This window comes from Anolis sagrei, chromosome 6 (assembly GCF_037176765.1).
Source record: "Anolis sagrei isolate rAnoSag1 chromosome 6, rAnoSag1.mat, whole genome shotgun sequence".
Taxonomy (NCBI): Eukaryota; Metazoa; Chordata; class Lepidosauria; order Squamata; family Dactyloidae; genus Anolis; species Anolis sagrei.
The window spans coordinates 63,874,120-63,896,185 of record NC_090026.1 but is presented as its reverse complement, the minus strand read 5'-3'; the positions used below and the strand labels follow the sequence as shown (position 1 = coordinate 63,896,185).

The 22,066-nt window shown below is 40.7% G+C and overlaps 1 protein-coding gene across 1 annotated transcript in view; it reads left to right on the top strand.

Annotated features, from left to right (window-relative positions):
• The window catches only part of CNTNAP2 (contactin associated protein 2), a 1,109,924-nt gene that overhangs the window by 689,291 nt on the left and 398,567 nt on the right, over positions 1–22,066 (top strand). The window contains exons 5-7 of the mRNA XM_060781556.2: positions 7,897–8,106; positions 12,264–12,448; positions 19,481–19,624. Of these exons, the coding sequence (XP_060637539.2) occupies positions 7,897–8,106; positions 12,264–12,448; positions 19,481–19,624 (539 nt within the window). The remainder of the gene's footprint in view (positions 1–7,896; positions 8,107–12,263; positions 12,449–19,480; positions 19,625–22,066) is intronic.

The following is a 22,066-nucleotide window of genomic DNA, read 5'->3' as shown; positions in this document are numbered from 1 at the left end:
GAACGGATTCTTCCCTATGAACCATCAAGGTTGTTAAGATCCTCTGGAGGGGCCCTGCTCTCGGTCCCACCATCCTCACAATCGCGTCTGGTGGGGACGAGGGGCAGGGCCTTCTCAGTGGTGGCCCCTCAGCTCTGGAACTCTCTCCCGTTGGAGATTAGATCTGCCACTTCCCTGGATGTAGGTGAACTACAACTCCCAAACTCAAGGTCAATGCCCACCAAACCCTTCTAGTCTTTTCTGTTGTTTCATGGGAGTCCTGTGTGTCACCTTTGGTTCAATTCCATCATTGGTGGAGTTCGGAATGCTCTTTGATTGTAGGTGAACTATAAATCCCAAGAACTACAACTCCCAAATGACAAAATCAAATTTTTTGAGTGAAGGACATACATTGGGTTGTTAGGTGTATCGTGTCCAAATTTGATGTCAATTCCCCCAGGTTTTTGTTTTTGTTTTTTTTTTTTAGTTCTGTGAATATCACAAACAAACATTACATTTTTATTTATATAGATATTCATCAGTATCTCACTTTCTTAACTTTTCATCAGTAGTTCCTCCAAGTTTTTTTTCCTGCTATGATATAGTGTCTTCCGCTTACCTTATTTTTTCTCTCTTCAGTGTTTACATCTCCTTTATTCATATCTAACCTTGCTTTCTATCATGTTTTGATTAAAAATTAAACAGGATGATAAACTGCACCATTGTATGACCCCTGTTTTAAGTGAAAAACTAATCTGTCTCTCCATCTTTTTCTGCTTAGTGTGTAGTTCTGGAAGAGCCTCTGATTCTTTTTTTAAAAGCTTTATTTTTCTGTATTCTTGATTTTTCTGTTTTGTTTCAAGAGTCTTGTTTTAAGAGTTTTGTTCACACAGTGTTCAGGCTGTTGTCTATGAGAATTCCACTAGCAGAACATGAGTACAACTACACCCTCCACCCTGTAATCTCTTAACAGGAGCCATTGATGGATTCATCTTCCCTGAATGTGTTCAGTTACCTTTTAAAGTAATCCAACTTGAAAAGCATCACTACATTTTATGGCAGTAAATTACAAACTTTATCTCATTCATATGTGTGTATGTGTGTTCTGAATCTCACATCATTTTGTTTGGGTTCTAGGATTATGACAGAGGCAAAAGTTTATAAACAGCTCCCCAAAATGAAATGTGTTCTCAAAGGTGAATTTGATCATTTTAGATGTCCTGGAAGTCTCTTTTCTAACTTTTCTATATTTGTAATCTCGGGCTCATAGCTTGGGTGGGCTCCTAAACCACTCTGCCAGTACACCCAGCAAAATTGTTCAAAATAATTCGATCTCTAATGACGGTTCCTACCGTCCCAAAAAGCGGTGATTAGGCCCCTTCAGTCGAGGTTTTTCAGAGCTATTTTGCAGACAAGATCTCGCTACTTCGCCGGGACCTCCCCGCCATAATTGATACAGTGAGAGTACTTGAGACTCTGTGACCACTTGCTGGGCCTGTCCTCGACTGGTTCATCCCACTGGACGCAGAGGCTGTCAGTAGGCTCATAGCTGCAGCTAGACCGACCACTTGCTCCCTCGATCCGTGTCCCTCTTGGTTGGTGAAATCCTGCTTGGAGGGATTACGTGACCCTCTGTTGAAGATCATAAACAGCTCCCTTGATCAAGGAGTTTTTCCAGAGGGTTTAAAAGAGGCGGCGGTCTCTCCCCTGCTGAAGAAACCAGATTTAGATTCTTCGGTTCCCTCCAGTTACCTCCCAGGTGATTGAGAGGGCAGCAGCGGAGCAGTTGCAGCAATTCCTAGACAACACAGCCGGACTAGATCCCTTCCAGTCCGGCTTCCGTGCGGGGCATGGGACAGAGACTGTGCTGGTCTCCATCATGGAATAACCTTCGATGCCAGCTTGACCAGGGTGGGTGAGCGCTGCTTGTGTTATTGATTCTCACAGCAGCATTTGACACAGTCGACCACAACCTTTTGACCCACCGCCTTGCTGCTGTTGGAGTCAGGGGGACAGCTTTAAACTGGCTGTCCTCCTTTCTTCACAACTGTGGACAGCAAGTGGAGAGGGGAGGCCTGGTCTCTGAGAGGTCCCCTCTATCTTGTGGGGTTCCTCAGAGGGCCATTCTCTCCCCTCTGTTGTTTAGCATCTATATGCGACCACTTGCTCAGCTGGTTCGAGGTTTTGGGCTTGAGTGTTACCAATATGGTGATGACACTCAGCTTGTGCTGAAAATGGAAGGCCGACCGGACTCTGTACCCAATTGTTTCCATCAGTGCCTCGAGGCCGTTACTGGATGGTTGCGTGCCAGCAGGTTGAGGGTGAATCCAGCAAAGACAGAGATCCTATGGCTGGGTCAACCGGGCAGTGGGGATATCCAGCTGCCTACCCTGGATGGCAAGACGCTATGCCCGTCATCACTGGTAAAGAGTCTGGGAGTCCTTTTGGACCCTCTGCTGACGATGGAGGCCCAGGTCTCCGCTGTGAGCAGAACCACCTTTTTTCATCTGCGGCATGCTAGATGGCTGGCCCCCTACCTGTCCAGGGACAACCTAACTATGGTGATCCAGGCTACGGTTATCTCAAGACTGGACTACTGTAATGCCCTTTACATTGGCCTTCCTCTGTCGGTGATCTGGAAGCTCAAGTTGGTACAAAATGCAGCTGCTCGGCTTCTTGCAGGAATTCCAATGAGATGCCACATAACACCAATCTTACTGCAGCTGCATTGGTTACCAATTGAGCACTGGATCACTTTCAAAGTGATGGTACCCACCTTTAAGGCCTTGCAATGTCTGGGGCCGATGTACCTGAGGGACCGCCTCACCCCCTACCAACCCCAGAGATCCCTCCGTTCTGAGGACCAAGATTTGTTGGAAATTCCCAATGTCAAGACCTTGTGTCTAACAGCAACCAGACGCAGAGCCTTTACAGCAGTGGCACCATCACTCTAGAATACTCTGCCACCTGAAGTCCATGCCTTGCGGAACTTATCAGCTTTCCGCAGGGCATGTAAAACATATCTGTTTCGAGGGGTCTTTGATCTCTGATATTGCCGTTTTTAAATTGTTTTAAATTTTTTTAGAAATTACTCAAAGTTAAGAACAGGGCTGAGACAACAGTAAGTGAGACAAATCCACCCCTAGAAAGAAGAAGAGGAGGAGGAGGAGGAGGAGGAGGAGGAGGAGGAGGAGGAGGAGGAGGAGGAAGAGGAACTTTATTTTTCTACCCCGTCTCCATCTCCCCAAAGGGACTCGGGGAGGCTTACATGGGGCCAAGACCAGGCAAAATACAATTAAAAGCAAAACAATAACAAATTAAAACAGCAAAACAGTAATAAACAGGCATCAAGCAACAGCAAACTAATTTTGGAGGGGGAGAGGGGTCACTATGCAAACTGGTTAAAGGATAGAGGTTCAATAAGGTGGATATAAAAGTATAATAGCATAGGAAATAGCATGGAAACAGAGCAATTAAACAGGATCAGTTCAACTTAAACTTAAATATATATATCGTGATGTAATGTAGGAATTCAGGGAACTTCACTCCTGAAAATGTTATCATGAGAAAAAGGTATCTCAACTGAAGCTTTACCATCAATCCTTGTTTCCACAACAAGCCACTTTTTTCAAAATCCAATTATTACAGGGACAGTAAGGTAGGGGAAATTTTCTGAACTGAGGTACAGATAGAAAAACAAGTACCATATGTGTATTAAGTCTTCCCTATGCTATCCAAAGCTAATATATGTATATGGGTAGAGTTCCACATGAAAAATGTACCTGTTCCGACATAGAAATCCAATTTAAGGACAAACCAACAGAACCCCTCTTGTTCGTAACTTGGGGACTGCCTGTATACATTCCAAATAATTGTTCTCTTTACTTTCAAATGAAGTAACAGTAACATTATATGTGTATTGTCGAAGGCTTTCATGGCCAGAATCACTGGGTTGTTGTAGGTTTTCCGGGCTATATGGCCATGTTCTAGTAGCATTTTCTCCTGATGTTTCGCCTGCATCTATGGCAAGCATCCTCAGAGGTAGTGAGGTCTGTTGGAAGTAGGAAAATGGGTTTATATATCTGTGGAAAGACCAGGGTGGGACAAAGGACTTTTGTCTGCTGGAGTGAATGTTTCAACTGACCACCTTGATTAGCATTTAATGGCTTGGAAGTGCCTGGGGGAATCTTTCTTTGAGAGGTGATCACATCAGGAGAAAATGCCTCTAGAACATGGCCATATAGCCTGGAAAACCTACAACAACCCAACATTATATGTGGTTTTAAATTCTTAAACTTGCATCCAATTTCTACTTCCAATAGAGAATAGCAATAAACTCACTTGGATGAGCTACCATTCAGCATTTAATTTAATGGATCCATTGTTCTTGGCACAAATGATTGGAAATATACCTAAAACGACTTAGGATAGCTTTCATGTAGGCCTTGGCATTCGTTCTCGTGAATGCGTAACCAAAAAATGCATCCAGCATAGAAACATTTCACTTTCCAGAGGATCAGATTTGTTCTGCTCACCTATAATTAGTTTTAAACAGGGCCAAACTGTTGCAAAAGCCAATCATAAGTATATTGGTAATAAATACATGACTAACCTCCTTTTTTCTCTTTCTGACTTTTGCGTTAACACATTTAATTATACAAACCCTGTTTGCAGCACCTGACTGGCCTCAGATTATCTCTGCTTTCTCAATTTATCCACCATATTTATCCCATATGCTGTTTTTCACTATATATGTGTTATTCTCTTTAACACAAGTGAAAACACAAAGGGCAGCTGTAGGTAACCTTTGGGTTGTCAGATGCTTTGAGGTACATCTTCCTTAATCTCATACAATTTATTGTGTTGTGCTTCTGAGAGCTGAGGTTTAAACATATTGTTAGGCATGACTGCAAGTTGTTTACAACTTGTGCGCCAGCTGCACCCGTACCTTGGGAAGTCTGACTTGGCCACAGTGGTCCATGCTCTGGTTACATCCCGTATAGACTTCTGTAATGCTCTCTACGTGGGGTTGCCTCTGAAGACTGCCCGGAAGCTTCAACTAGTCCAACAAGCGGCAGCCAGATTACTAACAGGAGCAGGGTAAAAGGAGCATACTACTCCTCTGCTGCATCAGCTCCACTGGCTGCCAATTAGCTTCCGAGCACTCAAAGTGCTGGTGCTGACCTATAAATCCCTAAACGACTCTGGCCCAGTTTACCTGTCCGAACGGATTCTCCCCTATGAACCATCAAGGTTGTTAAGATCTTCTGGAGGGGCCCTGCTCTCGGTCCCACCACCTTCGCAAATGCGTTTGGTGGGGACGCGGGACAGGGCCTTCTCGGTGGTGGCCCCTCAGCTCTGGAACTCTCTCCCGCTGGAGATTAGATCTGCCCCTTCCCTCCTGACTTTCAGAAAGCTGGTAAAATCTTGGCTTTGGAATATAGCATTTGCAGAATGATGATCGAGTCAATACCTGCTGACCACACTGGCAGATGGTGATGAATTTGTGATTTTATTTTGACGACCTGGCTTTTTGTAATTGTATGATCTGTATTTTAATGTATTTTATGTATTAGTGTATTACGATGCTATTAAGTTTATCCTACTTGTGTATGAATTTTCTGCTGTTAGCCGGCCTGAGTCCCTTTTCGGAGGTCGAAAAGACCGGGTTGTAAAAGCTCTAAATAAATAAATACAACTTGGCAATCCATGACGTTTTCTTAGCAAGAGATGTTCTTAGAGGGTTTGCACTTCCTCAAGCTGAGAGAGTGGGACTTCCTCAAGGTCACCCAGTGACTTTCTATGGTTAAAAGGAGATTTTAATCATATTCCCTTACTCAAACCACTAAACCAAGCTGGTTCTACAAATGTGTGTGTGTGGAGTGGGATTTTGCACCTGTAATAATATTACTTTGAAGGCAAGTCATAAAGAATTGTGTTTTGCAGTTTAATGTAATCTGTTTAGGCCGGGACATGGAACTGAAACAGTCTTGGTTGCCTTAGTGGATGATCTTCGTCGGGCGCTAGACAGAACTAACAGTGTGTCCCTGTTAGTTCTGCTGGACCTCTCAGTGGCCTTCGATACCATCGACCACGGTATCCTTCTGGGATGCCTCGCGGGAATGGGCCTTGGAGGTACTGTTTTGCAGTGACTCTGGTCCTTCCTAGAGGGTCGATCTCAGAAGGTGTTATTGGGGGACACCTGTTCAACTCCACAACCATTGTCTTGTGGGGTTCCTCAGGGCTCAAAATTGTCTCCCATGTTGTTTAACATCTACATGAAGCCGCTGGGGGAGATCATCCGGAGTTTTGGGGTACGATGTCATCAGTATGCGGATGATGTCCAACTCTGTCACTCCTTCCCACCTGCTACTAAGGAGGCTGTTCAGGTCCTGAACCGGTGCTTGGTCGCTGTAACGGTCTGGATGAGGGCGAACAAATTGAAATTGAATCCAGACAAGACAGAGGTACTCCTGGTCAGTTGCAAGGCCGAACAGGGCATAGGATTACAGCCTTTGTTGGATGGGGTCGCACTCCCCCTGAAGACGCAGGTTCGCAGCTTGGGTGTGATCTTGGACTCATCGCTGAGCCTGGAACCGCAGGTTTCAGCAGTGACCAGAGGAGCATTTGCAGAGTTAAAACTTGTGTGCCAGCTGCCCCCTTACCTTGGGAAGTCTGACTTGGCCACAGTAGTCCATGCTCTGGTTACATCCCGTATAGACTACTGCAATGCTCTCTATGTGGGGTTGCCTCTGAAGCCTGCTCGGAAGCTTCAAATGGTCCAACGCTCAGCAGCCAGGATGCTAACAGGAGCAGCACTCAGGGAGCATACAACTCCTCTGTTCCGCCAGCTCCACTGGCTGCCAATTTGCTACCGGGCACAATTCAAAGTGCTGGCTTTAGCCTATAAAGCCCTAAACAGTTCTGGCTCGACTTACCCGTCCGAACGCATCTCCTCCTATGAACCAGTTAGGACATTAAGAACATCTGGGGAGGCCCTTCTCTCGGTCCCGCCAGCATCACTAGAACGCCTGGCGGGGACGAGAGATAGGGCCTTCTCAGTGGTGGCCCCTCGGCTGTGGAATGCCTTTCCTACAGATATCAGATCGGCCCCCTCCTTATTGGCATTTCGGAGGAAAGTGAAGACCTGGCTGTTCGAACAGGCATTTGATTAGGCCGTGTAATTGATTATAGGAACGTGGAATAACGGATGATGAGACTGGATTATGATTCTATTGATGAGACGTAAATGACTTGTCATATTGATGTTTAATTGTTGTTATGCTATTGCTTTTAAATGTTCCAATGATTTTGTAATGTTTGTATTGAACTGTTGTTAACCGCTTTGAGTCGCCCAAGGGCTGAGAAAAGCGGTATATAAATGAAGTAAATATATAATAAATAAATAAATATAAGGAGCTGATTTCTTTAGTGATCAAAACATTTGCAGTCCATAGCGTATATTAACAAAATATATCCATATCCCCTGAATTTTAAACACTTATGCTTCTGAATATCTTCATACTCCCTTCTAATAACATACAAACGCACTTCAAAAGGTGAAGAACATTTCAAAAAGTAAGTCCACAACTTAGAACAGAACCAATGCCATTGCTTATCAGTGATCTTGACATACCACCTTATCGCAGTGAGAAATTTCCCAGTCGTAGGACACTTCAGCCTCTATTCAAACATGGAGAGGCACTGAGCTCATCGCATGAGTTAAACTACTTCTGGCAGTCATGCATAGCCTTCCATGGTTGAAAAGAGGCAGAAGCGTCCTGAAAGGAGTAGCAATCAGTCTCATCACACTGAGAAATTTCCCCCTCATAGAACACTTAAGCCTCTTTTCTAGCATGGAGAGGCACAGAGTTCCCAACAATGCTCAACAATGATTTTATTTGTTTTTCTCTTTAGGGGCTGATGTCATCAATTTTGATGGTCAAGGTGTTTTACCATACAGATTTGGACACAAGAAGAAAACACTGAAAACACTGAAAGATGTCATCGCGCTGAAGTTCAAAACCTCTGAAAGTGAAGGTGTAATCTTCCATGGAGAAGGACAACAAGGAGACTATATCACACTAGAACTGAAAAGGGCCAAGCTAGTCCTTAATTTAAATTTAGGTATAGTTTGATTTAAAAACACCAGCCTATACAGCCCTAAACAATGATGTTCCTTGGTTTTATGTTTTCTGTTCTTAAGCTGTCTTTGGGGATGGGGTGGGGGGATGAAAAGCTGTTTTCATGTGCAGTGAGCTACCTGTCATATTTTTTGAATTAATATAGATGTTGTTGTTGTTGTTCATTCGTTCAGTCATCTCCGACTCTTCGTGACCTCATGGACCAGCCCACGCCAGAGCTCCCTGTCCGCCGTCACCACCCCCAGCTCCTTCAAGGTCAGTCCAGTCACTTCAAGGATGCCATCCATCCATCTTGCCCTTGGTCGGCCCCTCTTCCTTTTGCCTTCCACTTTCCCCAGCATAATGGTCTTCTCTAGGCTTTGCTGTCTCTTCATGATGTGGCCAAAGTATTTCAACTTTGTCTCTAGTATCCTTCCCTCCAGTGAGAAGTCGGGCTTTATTTCCTGGAGGACGGACTGGTTGGATCTTCTCGCAGTCCAAGGCACTCTTAGAACTTTCCTCCAACACCACAGTTCAAAAGCATCTATCTTCCTTCTCTCAGCCTTCCCAAAGGTCCAGCTCTCACATCCGTAGGTTACTACAGGGAATACCATGGCTTTGACTAGGCGGATCTTTGTTGCCAGTCTGATGTCTCTACTCTTTACTATTTTATCGAGACTGGACATTGCTCTCCTCCCAAGAAGTAAGCGTATTCTGATTTCCTGGCCACAGTCTGCATCTGCAGTAATCTTTGCGCCTAGAAATACAAAGTCTGTCACGGCCTCCACATTTTCTCCCTCTATTTTCCAGTTGTCAATCATTCTTGTTGCCATAATCTTGGTTTTTTTTTTTTATGTTTAGCTGCAACCCAGCTTTTGCGCTTTCTTCTTTCACCTTGATTAGAAGGCTCCTCAGCTCCTCCTCGCTTTCGGCCATCAGGGTGGTGTCATCTGCATATCTGAGGTTGTTAATGTTTCTTCCAGCAATTTTCACCCCAGCTTTGCATTCATCAAGCCCCGCACATCGCATGATGTGTTCTGCATACAAGTTAAAAAGGTTGGGTGAGAGTATGCAGCTTTGCCGTACGCCCTTCCCAATCTTGAACCAGTCTGTTGTTCTGTGGTCAGTTCTGACTGTTGCTACTTGGTCCTTGTACAGATTCCTGAGGAGAAAGACAAGGTGGCTTGGTATGCCCATCCCAACAAGAACTTGCCACAATTTGTTATGATCCACATAGTCAAAGGCTTTAGAGTAGTCAATGAAGCAGAAATAGATGTTTTTCTGAAACTCCCTGCCTTTCTCCATTATCCAGCGGATATTGGCAATCTGGTCTCTCGTTCCTCTGCCTTTTCTAAACCCAGCTTGAACATCTGGCAACTCTCGCTCCATGTATTGCTGGAGTCTTCCTTGCAGGATCTTGAGCATTACCTTACTGGCATTAATTTAATAGCTTTGGTCTTATAATAGGATCAAGCTTGTTCTGGAAACAGTTTAATGTTGTGGTCCTCAAAACTATGATAATTATGGGCAATTTTTCTTTCCCTAGTTTGGGAACGGGGGGATGCTAAGGCAGGAGCTCTACTTCTTGTCACTACTTTTGTGCTGGAGTGTAATAAAAGCTGGTTGCTTTCCTTGCTTTTCTCTTTCCCTCACCGCTTTTCTCTTTCAGACCACAATCTCATTTTCTGCCTTATTTATATTCGTTTCCCTATCTGTATTTGCATAGAATTTAAGATCAGCAATGCAATTTATACCCCATTGTAACCCCTTTCTTTCTCTAGTTAACAATCATTGCTTGTTATAGACCTCTAAGACTTACATCCAATTTACCTTTGGGTCATAGCAATATTCATTATTTGGACCGCCAAATCTGCTTCCAACTTATACACAAGGTTGATTTAAACATGAGTAAATATCGGTATTTATTAGAGGTGTGCAAATGAATTGTAAAAAATCAGAAATCAAAAGAAACCATAAGTTTTTGTGAGTTGGAAGCCTTTCCAATTTGTTAGCATGACCCACTCAAAAACTTAAAAATCAAAGCTGACCCCCTTACTTTTTCATTACTCTTTTGTAAAGCTCGGAAGGTTCCCAGACAGTTTCATTCAGTGCATGGCATGAAAGCAAGCTGCTACTAGTGAAAGGAAACATAAGAAAAGCTAAAGCTACCATATCTGCCTCCTTTGCCATTCCTCTCCCTGTAAATGGCTTCTCTGTATGAAGACAGGGAGCGTTGCATTTTTGGAACAGGAGAGAACTTGGGAAATGAAGTTTGAGAAGGGTAGCAACCCTGTGCCAAAGAATTCAAAAGTCCCTGTGCTAAACTACAATTCCCAGTATGCATCAGAATGAGAATGCACCAATCAGGAGAGGAGAGAGGAAGTTGTCCCTCCCTAAACAGTCCATTTGGTCTAAAGCTATCTAGCAGCTTGTGATCCCTTTATTTTATCAGTTTTAGTTAAATTATTTTATCAGTTTTAGATAAATTATTTTATCAGTTTTAGATAAATTATTTTATCAGTTTTAGATAAATTATTTTATCAGTTTTAGATAAATTATTTTATCAGTTTTAGATAAACTATTTTATGCAATGCTTTTGACATGAAATAAACATTTCATTTATATGAAAACGTTTTGAAAGAATCTCAAAAATCAGTAGATGTATGAGTACTTCTGAAAGTTGGGGGGAATGATCCCCTGTTATCTTGTGTGGAGAGAAAATTCAAGGAGCTAACTCTTGTAGTTTTTTTAAAAAAAAACAACATTGTTTGTAAAAAAAAACTTTGAAATCCCCCCCCCCCCCAAAAAAAACCATGGATAAGCGAAATATTATGAAACTTGACGGGCAAAGAGTGGTAAATGTGTTCTACCATTGTAGCAAGTTTCACCCCAGTAGTTTTAAAAATGAAGTTTCCCCAGTAGTAGTAATTATTGCATTAATGCAAATGCACAATTACTGTAATGAAATAGTAACAAAATTTCGTTACTCTTTATAATAACATTTTTTTTAGCAATGAAACTTTAGAAACACTTCAGAAACAAAGTGCCAGGGCCCTCCAGTTGTGTACTATTGTACTGATATTGTACTATGTTAATAATATATTGTGTGTGTATATGCCTTGTAAGCCGCTCTGAGTCCCCTTCGGGGTGAGAAGGGCGGCATATAAATGTCATAAATAAATAAATAAATAAATAAGTACCTTTGAACCATTTTTATGGATCACACATGTCTAGTATTTATTCCATGTGGGAATAAAATACGTGATGATGTACATACTTACTATATATATCACCTCAGTCACCAAAGGCAGAATAACACCAGAGGGAAACCTGTTACTCCCATATCCTATGTGTGAGCTCCAATATCTCTTTGATCTGGTGCAGCAGTGTTCTTACATGAGGTGAGGATATAGACTGTAAGGTCAGATCTGGTGTCAGGAAAGTCTACTGAGGGAAAAATAAATACCAGGAATCTTTGACATGAAGCTTAGATCAAGTTGTAGTCATAGCAAGAAAAATGTGGAAGGTTACTGAGCAATATAGCTCAGGTGTCATGTATTGCTCTTTCCCTTTTATTGCAGTGGAAAATCTTGTTCCTGGATTTCAATGACTAGATATTATCTGTTAACAATATTATTGTTAATTAAATCAGTATACATTCAAATGCAAGATCCAAGAAGACAGAATACTGTTATTATGTGCTTCTTAGAAGATTTTCCTAACTATAAAAAAAAACTCAAATGCTAGAGTTGATGGATCTTTATCTCATCTGGCAATGTAGCTTTTCCCTGATCTTATAAGCTAGGTTTTAGCTCTGTTTCATTAAACCTGTTTCTGCTGAACAACATATACCTGTTATACATCTGAAAAGTTAGCATTTGAGGAAATATTCCCAACTTTATTCAACACTTGTTACAATCTACTTGTTTATCAAACAAGTTTCAGGCATGGCAACCTAATTATTCACAGAGCCAAGCCAGTTCCCCCCAAACTGGTTTGAATGTGCCCTTTGTCTGGATACAATCCAATATATGTAACTGTTGATCATTCTTGTATAATTGCAGAGTGACAATTTACTTATAGGATGGTAGCATATCAGGCTTTCTGCATGATATTCCCTCTGGGGTATTCAGTATTTTCTTCTCTTTCCCCATAACACAGGTAGCAACCAGTATGGTTCAATTTACGGACACACATCTGTAACTACAGGTAGTCTCTTGGATGACCATCACTGGCATTCTGTAGTAATAGAACGCCATGGGAGGAACATCAACCTTACACTTGATAGACACTTGCAGCATTTCCGGATCAATGGGGAATTTGATTATCTGGACTTGGACTATGAGGTATGTAGTTTCATCTATTCAATGAATATGAATATGAATTGACCTCTTTTGAAAATGCTCAACTGATTTGTATAAACAATTTGTAATTCAAAACCCACCTGTAGGCAATTTTGTTGTTCTTGTATGACTTCAAGTCAATTTTTCAAGTTGAATCTAAGGTAAACTTATAAAAAAACTGAACAATTTAATTTTGCAAATGTTACTTCCCAAGTTCACCTTAGCATTTAGCAAAGTCTGTCTAGCCCAGCACTGCTCTGGTGCCATAACAGAGATGATGAAGCTAAAAAGCATGTGGCATTTCATCTTGGACTCAGATCAGACCATAGTTCTGTACTACAGATTCTATTTGTATACAGATGGGTCTTTACTCAGTGTTTGATATCTCCGGTTAAAAGGACCTACTTGCCAAAGTTTGAAATGTTAGGACTGAACACTAATGCCTTGATGATGACTACTGGGATTAGTTTAATTTTGTGCTTTTGATACTGATGTCTGAAATAATGTAATTCAGTGGTTCTCAACCTGGGGTCCCCAGATGTTTTTGGTCTTCAACTCCCAGAAATCCTAACAGCTGGTAAACTGACTGGGATTTCTGGGAGTTGTAGGCAAAAAACATCTGGGGACCCCAGGTTGAGAACCACTGGTGTAATTCATTGAATTACTTTATTTTGTCACATAGTAGTCTTCAAAACAGATCATGAGATTTGCAGATGTCATGAATGTTGTCACAGTTCACCGCTGGGACACGTTTTGTTGTTGTCTCCTTGAAAGTGCTAATAGTTTTATTTTAAATGTAACTTATCCAGCAACGTAGAGTGGGTAGTTAAGATGACCATGGTAACCCAGCATGTCTGAAAAACTGTCAAGTTGGTTAAAAGCTATCCTAAAGTAAAATATTTCATCTTAAACCTGATCACTTAAATTTTGTCAGTGCTTTCCATCCCTTGCTTCTACTTGCTCTCATAGCATGTACACTGTTCACTCACCTTTTAGATGTATAAAGATCAATCTATCTTAAACTGAGATTCTCTGAAAGAGATTGTCTCCTACCCAGATCTTCAGGAGAAGGCTTTCTCCCAGTCTAGTATGTATCACAGGTTGATCTGGTGAGGCCATGTGAGAGGCCTTTTCAGTGGTTGCTTCTGGGTTATGGAGTTCTCTTCAGTTGGTGGCTAGGCTGCTCCCTTCCCATTTCACTAAGGGTAAAGACATTTTCATTCAAGTAGGCATTTTGGCAATTAGATGATTGCATCTTTGATAAGTTGTGTGTACTTTGCTTTTATTCTTACTGTGATTTTAAAAAAAATGATTTTGTGGCATTTTTAAATTGCAAGATTTCCAAAAACTGTTCCAATTATTATCGTTAAAAACTGTGTTATTTTCAGGCTTACTATTTCTTTAAAATATCTGTTATAAGGCATTTTGGTCCCATGTCAAGGGAAATGCAAACAAACAAATCAATCTCGATCTGTTACTTTAGAAGAATTAATAAGGGATGGTGTTAAAGGTTAATAACAAATGATGTTGGGGACACTGATTCATTAAAAATGCAGGAAAAATAATTAGCTTTTTGTGGCAAAATCACAACAAAAACCCTCAAAGAATGTGACCCCGTAATGAAAAGTAGTGGTTGGAAAACAGAATGAGAGAAAACGAAATGAAGGGGGAAACAAATTAAATTTTTCAAGGTTTATAAATAATGGAAGCGAAAAAGCCAACATTTTTCTTCAGGCAGATCTATATAGTTGCTTTCATGCTGGGAAAAACTCTGCCTATTGAACCCAAAGAGAGGAGAAAGGAAGAGGAAGTGGAAGTGGAGAAGGTTTTGAAGAAAACTATATATTTCATTATCCAAATACCTAGCATTACACTTCAAATGAGTTCATTACAGTTCATCTCATAGTGACATTCAAGCAGAAGATAAAGTCAATCAATAAGAGAGAATGGAAGAAACATACACACATGCCACACACATTACAAAACATTTTCTAAATTCAATTCAGGCCAATGTATTGCAATGCACCAATCTTTAGCCCTAACAGGTTGAAAGCCTAAAAATGCTACAACTATGGGAGAGCCTTCTGCACAGCATAGAGAGAAGGTGGGGTAGAATTAAAATTTACTACTACTACTACTACTACTACTACTGGTTAACATTATTCCTACCCCATCTTTCTTCCCATGCATACTCAACTCCTCATTGCATTTAACTCTTATAGTCCAAGAAAGGGTTCATTGTTTATTTTCCTTCTCCTGCTCTTGCCTGTGAACTCGACAAGGCAATGAGCAGACTAGAAAAAGACAGGCAGCTCAGAGTCATGTGATACATTTCCTCCAATCCTAATCCTTATTTTGGGGAGCCCCCTCAAGATAAATTGATCGTTTTTTTTGGCAGATAAAGAGGCAGCCACCCCATCATCTTACAGATTCTAATTATTTTTAAAATATATCAAATGTGTTTAAATGTTGGAATAACTTCAGTATTGACCACAACTATATGGAGTACAACTAAATGAAGGAGGAAATGAATTAAATGAAGGTTTAATATAATCAATTTTCCCAAACCTGCAAATAGTAGAAGAGTCAAAGCCACAAATAATTCTGCCTATTGAACTTGGCCATTGGGAATGCTAAAAATTTTAACGAGATTACCTATTTTTTCAATGCATTTTGTAATTTTGAGAAAAATTATGTGAGTTGTTTAAAAAATATATAAAAGCAAATTAGACTGATTTGCCTATTTCAATAACAGGTATTATGTTTTTTGCCGTTCTTGTCATATATGTTGTAGCGAAATTGCTACTCTATGTTAAATTTTTGGTGTATAGCTCTATGTTTACATATGGCAGATAGGGAAGAATAGGCACAGACAGGGTAGCGACAGCAGAGATAGGATTCATTTGCATATGGAAGCCAATTGGTCATATGCAGATTAGCGTAGGCTCAGGATTTGAAAAGGTTGCTAGGCCAGAAATGACAGTTGGGAAGAGCAGAGCTAAACATTCCAAAAGGGCAGAGCCAAGGTTTTAAAAACAGGCAGTGAGAGAGTCAAAAGAGTGAGTTAGGAATTGCTGTTTGTGAGATGAGTTAGGGATTCCTGTTTGTGAGAGACAGTTAGGAACTTCTGTGAGAGAAAAGAGTTAAGAACTCCTGTTAGAAATAAGCAGTTATGAAGATGTGTTAAAGACTTCTGATATATAGAAGCAGTTAGTTAAATCAAGTTTTAGGAACATAAAGAAAGCCAGTGGTGCTTTAGTCAGAAAATAATTTCAGTCAAGAGTGTGTAAAGCAAGTACCATGTTTGTGAATGTGAAACATTGAAAGTCTATTTCAGAAAAGTAAACCAAGTATATGAAAACTGACTGTAAGCCTCAATATTGCAACAAAACACAAATGTAACCACAAGCATTGGAGCCAGAAGTTATAAATAAACTGTGTTACTTCGTTATACAGAAGTGTGTCTCAGTGCCTGTACAAAGGTTAAACAGCACACAGAAAGTCCCAGCTAATATAAAAGAAGAAACTGAATCATTATAAGAGTAAAGAGGTTTTTCTAAAATAAATAGTCTCCCTCCCTCGCTACATATGTTATTTTAAAATTAATTAGACTTACAGAAAACTATCTGAAGCCCTGTCATAATTCTGACTCAAAGCATTCTTAAACTTTCTGCATAAAAAATGTTATATAGAGGGTCCCCAGGGTCCCCATACAGTGATTTCTGCCAACCTAGCACTTATGTCTTCTATCAGTGTCATTGCTTCAACTGTATTGGGAAGATTCTTACACTATGTATGTTTATGCATAATAAGCAGTGTGGTGGTGCATGCATTATGGTCACTTCAGCTCCTTCTCTCCCTTTCTGCAAGTGAGGAAAATGGGTTAGAAAACCTTGGGTTATTTTAAGGTCCAAACAAGATATTCTTATTTGTTGTTCTCAAACAACAGCTTCTAAGACAACAACAAGCTCTAGGCTGTTTTAACTTGCTTGATAAATATAAACCAGGACCAGAAGTTCAATATTTTTTTGTTGTGTCAGGAGTGACTTGAGAAAGTGCAAGTCGCTTCTGGTGTGAGAGAATTGACCGTCTGCAAGGATGTTGCCCAGGGGACACCTGGATGTTTTGACATTTTATCATCCTTGTAGGAGGCTTCTCTCATGTCCCCACATGAGGAGCTGGAGCTGATAGAGGGAGCTCATCCACACTCTCCTCAGATTCGAACCCGTGACCTGTCGATCTTCAGTCCTGCCGGCACAAGGGTTTAACCCACTGCGTCACCGGAGGCTCAAGTAGTTCAAATAAAATCCCTAGGTAGTTTTTCCATTGATGAAGAAAAAAGTGTGGACATGTTATTCAGTCACAGTGAATCAGATTAATCCAGGAATTCTGATCTATCCTTACGAGATTCGTGTCTCCATGGAGCCATATAGTTTACCACGTGACCTTGGGTCAGTTATTATTTCACTCTGTCCTACTTCACCAGCTTGTTATGAAGATGTAGTGGAGACCTTGCACTCTCTGGAGGGAAAGAAGGATATAAATGTAGGAAACACATAATTAGCCTGTATGTATTATTGGTAACAGAAATGTGGGTGTTGGAGTCATTATATATACTTTGCAAAATAAGGTGTTGTGATTTCAAAAATCCAACTTCAAAATACAAATGGTGTGACATTATTTTTGATCAGGTTGCCCAAATCTGGCACAATCAATTTTATGAAAATTTCCATGTTTGTACCTTGGGTGCAGGTCAAACCGGATTTACCCCCTTCATTGAAATTTGGACATACTTTATCAAATCAAGTCTATTTACGTTCATTTTTGCTATTCAATTGTCAATGTTGCAGAATTATTGTTCCAGTGATCTTCGGCATATATAAATAGATGAAGGGTGCGATTTTGTCCTTCAGCTTACTTAGAAAAATGTGAGTCATGCCATCTACCTGGCCTTGATTTTTTTTTCTCTAAAAAGTAGGATATAAGCAAAATACAACTAACATATAAATATATATAAATAAGTAACACTGATGGCTGCACATAAAGAATTAATAAGTATTAGTTCATACATAATTGCACTGAATGGTTGTCAGAGACTGGAAATAATGTAAAGTTTATTAAACACCCAAAACATGGTTTTAAGTAATGATCATTGTTCAACATTATTTAATTCATTGCTTCTACAGGCAATTGCAGAGATTTTTTGCTGTTTCTTTAGTAATGTTAGATTATTTTTCAGAAAGATTAATTATTATTCATATTCGTAATCAACATGACAAATTACAATCATGTTTTTGATTTCTGTTAGCATTAAATTACTTCATTAATGTTATGTCAAGACTCTGAGACTCGTATAAATAATCTTTCACATGTGCTATCAATTTCATACTGTAAATAATGGATCTGATCCTACATTTCATCACTATTTATATGGTAAATAGTTTGTGCTAAGTCCATCTACAGTCCACCATAACAGATTCTGTGTCAATTAAAAGCCATATGATCCTTAGAAGCAGATTTGGAGAGGGAGGCAGGATGGGACTCCATTCACAAAAAGAAAATGAAAAAAAAGTCTATTTCCAACCTTATAAAAATAAACTGCTTCAGGAAAGAAAGAAAGAAAGAAAGAAAGAAAGAAAGAAAGAAAGAAGGGAAGGGAAGGGAAGGGAAGGGAAGGGAAGGGAAGGGAAGGGAAGGGAAGGGAAGGGAAGGGAAGGGAAGGGAAGGGAAGGGAAGGGAAGGGAAGGGAAGGGAAGGGAAGGGAAGGGAAGGGAAGGGAAGGGAAGGGAAGGGAAGGGAAGGGAAGGGAGGAAGAGAGGAAGAGAGGAAGAGAGGAAGAGAGAGAAAGAAAGGGAAGGGAAGGGAAGGGAAAGGAAAGGGAAGGGAAGGGAAGGGAAGGGAAGGGAAGGGAAGGGAAGGGAAGGGAAGGGAAGGGAAGGGAAGGGAGGAAGAGAGGAAGAGAGGAAGAGAGGAAGAGAGAGAAAGAAAGGGAAGGGAAGGGAAGGGAAAGGAAAGGAAGAGAGAAAGAGAGAAAGAAAGAAATGGGATGGGAAGGGAAGGGAAGGGAAGGGAAGGGAAGGGAAGGGAAGGGAAGGGAAGGGAAGGGAAGGGAAGGGAAGGGAAGGGAGAGAGGAAGAGAGAGAGAGAAAGAAAGAAAGAAAGAAAAGGGAAAGGAAAGGAAAGGAAAGGAAGAGAGAAAGAGAGAAAGAAAGAAAGAAAGAAAGAAAGAAAGAAAGAAAAGGGAAGGGAAAGGAAAGGAAAGGAAAGGAAGAGAGAGAGAGAGAGAGAGAGAAAGAAAGAAAGAAAGAAAGAAAGAAAGAAAGAAAAGGGAAGGGAAGGGAAGGGAAGGGAAAGGAAAGGAAGAGAGAAAGAGAGAAAGAGAGAGAAAGAAAAGGGAAGGGAAGGAGAAAGAGAGAAAGAGAGAGAGAAAGAGAGAGAGAAAGAGAGAGAGAAAGAGAAGAAACACACAATACCTTAATAATAGTCTCCCAAGCAGGCATGTTTCAGGATCAGATCGTCTTCTTCAGTTGGTACCATGACTCAGTGCTATGGACTCCTGGGATCTGTAGTTTGGTAAGGCACCAATACTCTGGTAGAAAAGGTTAAAGACCTTGTAAAACGACCATTCCCGGGATTCCATAGCAATGAGCCATGACAATTAAAACGGTATTAAATTGAATCAATCAATTATATAATGCATCATTTCAGTTAAACCTTGCAACTTTTTGTTTGCAGGGCCCTTTATACATCCAAAACATTTCTGTCCATTTAAATAAATAGGAGAAAAACACTTGAAGACCATCCATGTGAGCCCTTGCAATAAAACAACAAAGTACACATTAAAATGCTGGTAATCTATATATCCTGTTTCATTTTTGCTACAATGAGGAAAAACAGATAAGGAAAAGATGTGTCAATCATTTAAAAGTTACTCGGGTCTCTGTTTGAAAAAAAATCTCTAGTAAAATATGGGAGGAGAAAGAAGAAGAGTTGTCACTTGCCTTATTATAAAGTGTTTCACTTTTCTTTTTAAAGATAACATTTGGGGGCATGCCTTCTTCTGGGAAGCCAAGTTCAAACAGCAGAAAAAATTTCAAAGGCTGCATGGAGAGCATAATCTACAATACTAATAATATCACAGATATGGCCAGGAGGAAGAAACTGGAGTTTTCTAGTGCGGTGAGTATGTTACCTTGTGATCATTTCAACTGAAACTCAACAGTGTATATGTCAATCAGATCATACCATCAGGAAGCTTTTCCTAATGTTTAGGTGGGATCTCTTTTCCTTTTGTTTGAATCCATTGCTCTGGAGCAGCAGAAAACAAATCTTGTTCCCTCAATATGACATTTTTTCAAATATTTAAACATGGCTATCATGTCATCTTCTCATAGAATCATAGAATCAAAGAGTTGGAAGAGACCTCATGGGCCATCCAGTCCAACCCCCTGCCAAGAAGCAGGAATATTGCATTCAAATCACCCCTGACAGATGGCCATCCAGCCTCTGTTTAAAAGCTTCCAAAGAAGGAGCCTCCACCACACTCCGGGGCAGAGAGTTCCACTGCTGAACGGCTCTCATAGTCAGGAAGTTCTTCCTCATGTTCAAATGGAATCTCCTCTCTTGTAGTTTGAAGCCATTGTTCCGCGTCCTAGTCTCCAAGGAAGCAGAAAACAAGCTTGCTCCCTCCTCCCTGTGGCTTCCTCTCACATATTTATACATGGCTATCATGTCCCCTCTCTTCTCAGAGTTAAACATACCCAGCTCCCCAAGCCACTCCTCACAGCTTTGATGATGTATTCCTGCATAGAAGGAAATAAAATGAAATAAAACTTTATTTATAGCCCACCCTATTTTCCTGAAGAGATTCAGGGTGGCTCACAATAAAATACACAATGGCAAGAATTCAATGTCGATAGTAATATATAAGCATATAAATCAACAAATCAAGAACAACTCAATAAGTTATAAACTAATAATAATAATAATAATAATAATAATAATCTTTATTTGTACCCCGCTCTATCTCCCCAATGGGACTCGGTGCGGCTTACATGAGGCCAAGCCCAAAACAACAATTACATGAAATAAAACAAAACTGAAAATGCAAATAATAAACAATAATAGCGCAATTACATAAAACAAAAGACAACATAGCAATATAAAATTACAATAAACACAATCACGGTAACATGGGCGAGCTACATGTAATGGATAAAAGAAAATTTGGTGGAAACAGATTAAAAACTCAGGCGAGATAAACACGAGATAAACAAAGACAGATTATTTGCGGAGGAGAGCTCATTTTAGTGGAGGTCGTGGAGCAAAACTTTCCTATGGGGAGAATGCACTCCAATAACAAAAAAACGTTAAACTAAACACTAGTATGAGGATGTAGATCTACTCATCAAACCAACATAAATGAACAAGGCATAACATAATCCACATAATTTCTATCATATTAAATCCTTGAAATATCATTTGCAATCTCTAAAATTAGGCTAAATTGTTGGGGGAGGGATGGAAAACAGGTTACCAGGGTGGCTGGTAGCAGCTAGGTAAGGTGCGAATCCTCCTCCTCTCCATAAGCTAAATTACATGTATGTGTTTTTTAACAGTTTTTTGAAGGAGAGGAGAGAGGAGGCCATTCTTAGCTATTTAGGGTGGGAGTTCCAAAGGTAGGGAGTGATCACAGAGATGGCCCTCTCTCTCTTTCTCACCAGCCATGCTTGAGACAGGTGGGACTGAGAGGAGGATCCCCTCTGCTGACCAGAGCACTCGTGTTGGTTTGTATATGGAGATGCAATTTTTCAAATAGTCTGGCCCAAACCATTTAGATCTTTATAGGTAATAACCAGCACTTTGGATTTAGCCCAGAAGCAGATCAGCAGCCACTGGAGCTTCCATAGCATAGGAGTTGTTTGCTCCCTGTACGGTGCTACAGTTAGCAACCTGCCAATCTCTGAACTAGTTGTAGTTTCCGAACCATCTTCAAAGGCAGCTTCACATAGAGAGCATTGCAGTAATCCAAAGGGATATGACCAAGGCATGGACTACAGTGGTCAAGTCTGACATCTCAAGGTATGGGCACAGCTGGCGCACAAGTTTTAACTGTGCAAAGGTGCTCCTGGCCACCGCCGACACCTGGGATTCCAGGATCAGGAGGCAGGACTAGATGTCCCTTGTGATTTCTTCTGATTCTATGATTGTCAGTATCTTTCTTGAATTGACACAATATTCAGGTTAGGTCTGCCCAAAACAGAACAGAGTAGGACTAGTACTTCTTTCAATCCACATCCCATTAATGCAGATTAGAATCACACTGGGTTTTAAAACTGCCACATCATGTTGACTCATGTTCAGCTTATGCTCTACTATGGGTGGAGGACCCATATTCTACACAAGGATATAATGCACTTCCAACAGCTTGATAGCCTTTGATTCAGCAGTTTGGTTCAGCTTCACAACAGGAAGATGTGTTGGAAGAAATGTTTCCCCAGACCCTTCAAAAGGAGGAGGCTTCAATATCTAGAATCAGCTCCTGGCCCTTCTACACAGATCCTAAAATGTGGAAGAAAAAAGGATAAAATGGGGGGGGGGGGGGAGAGATGGCTACATGAT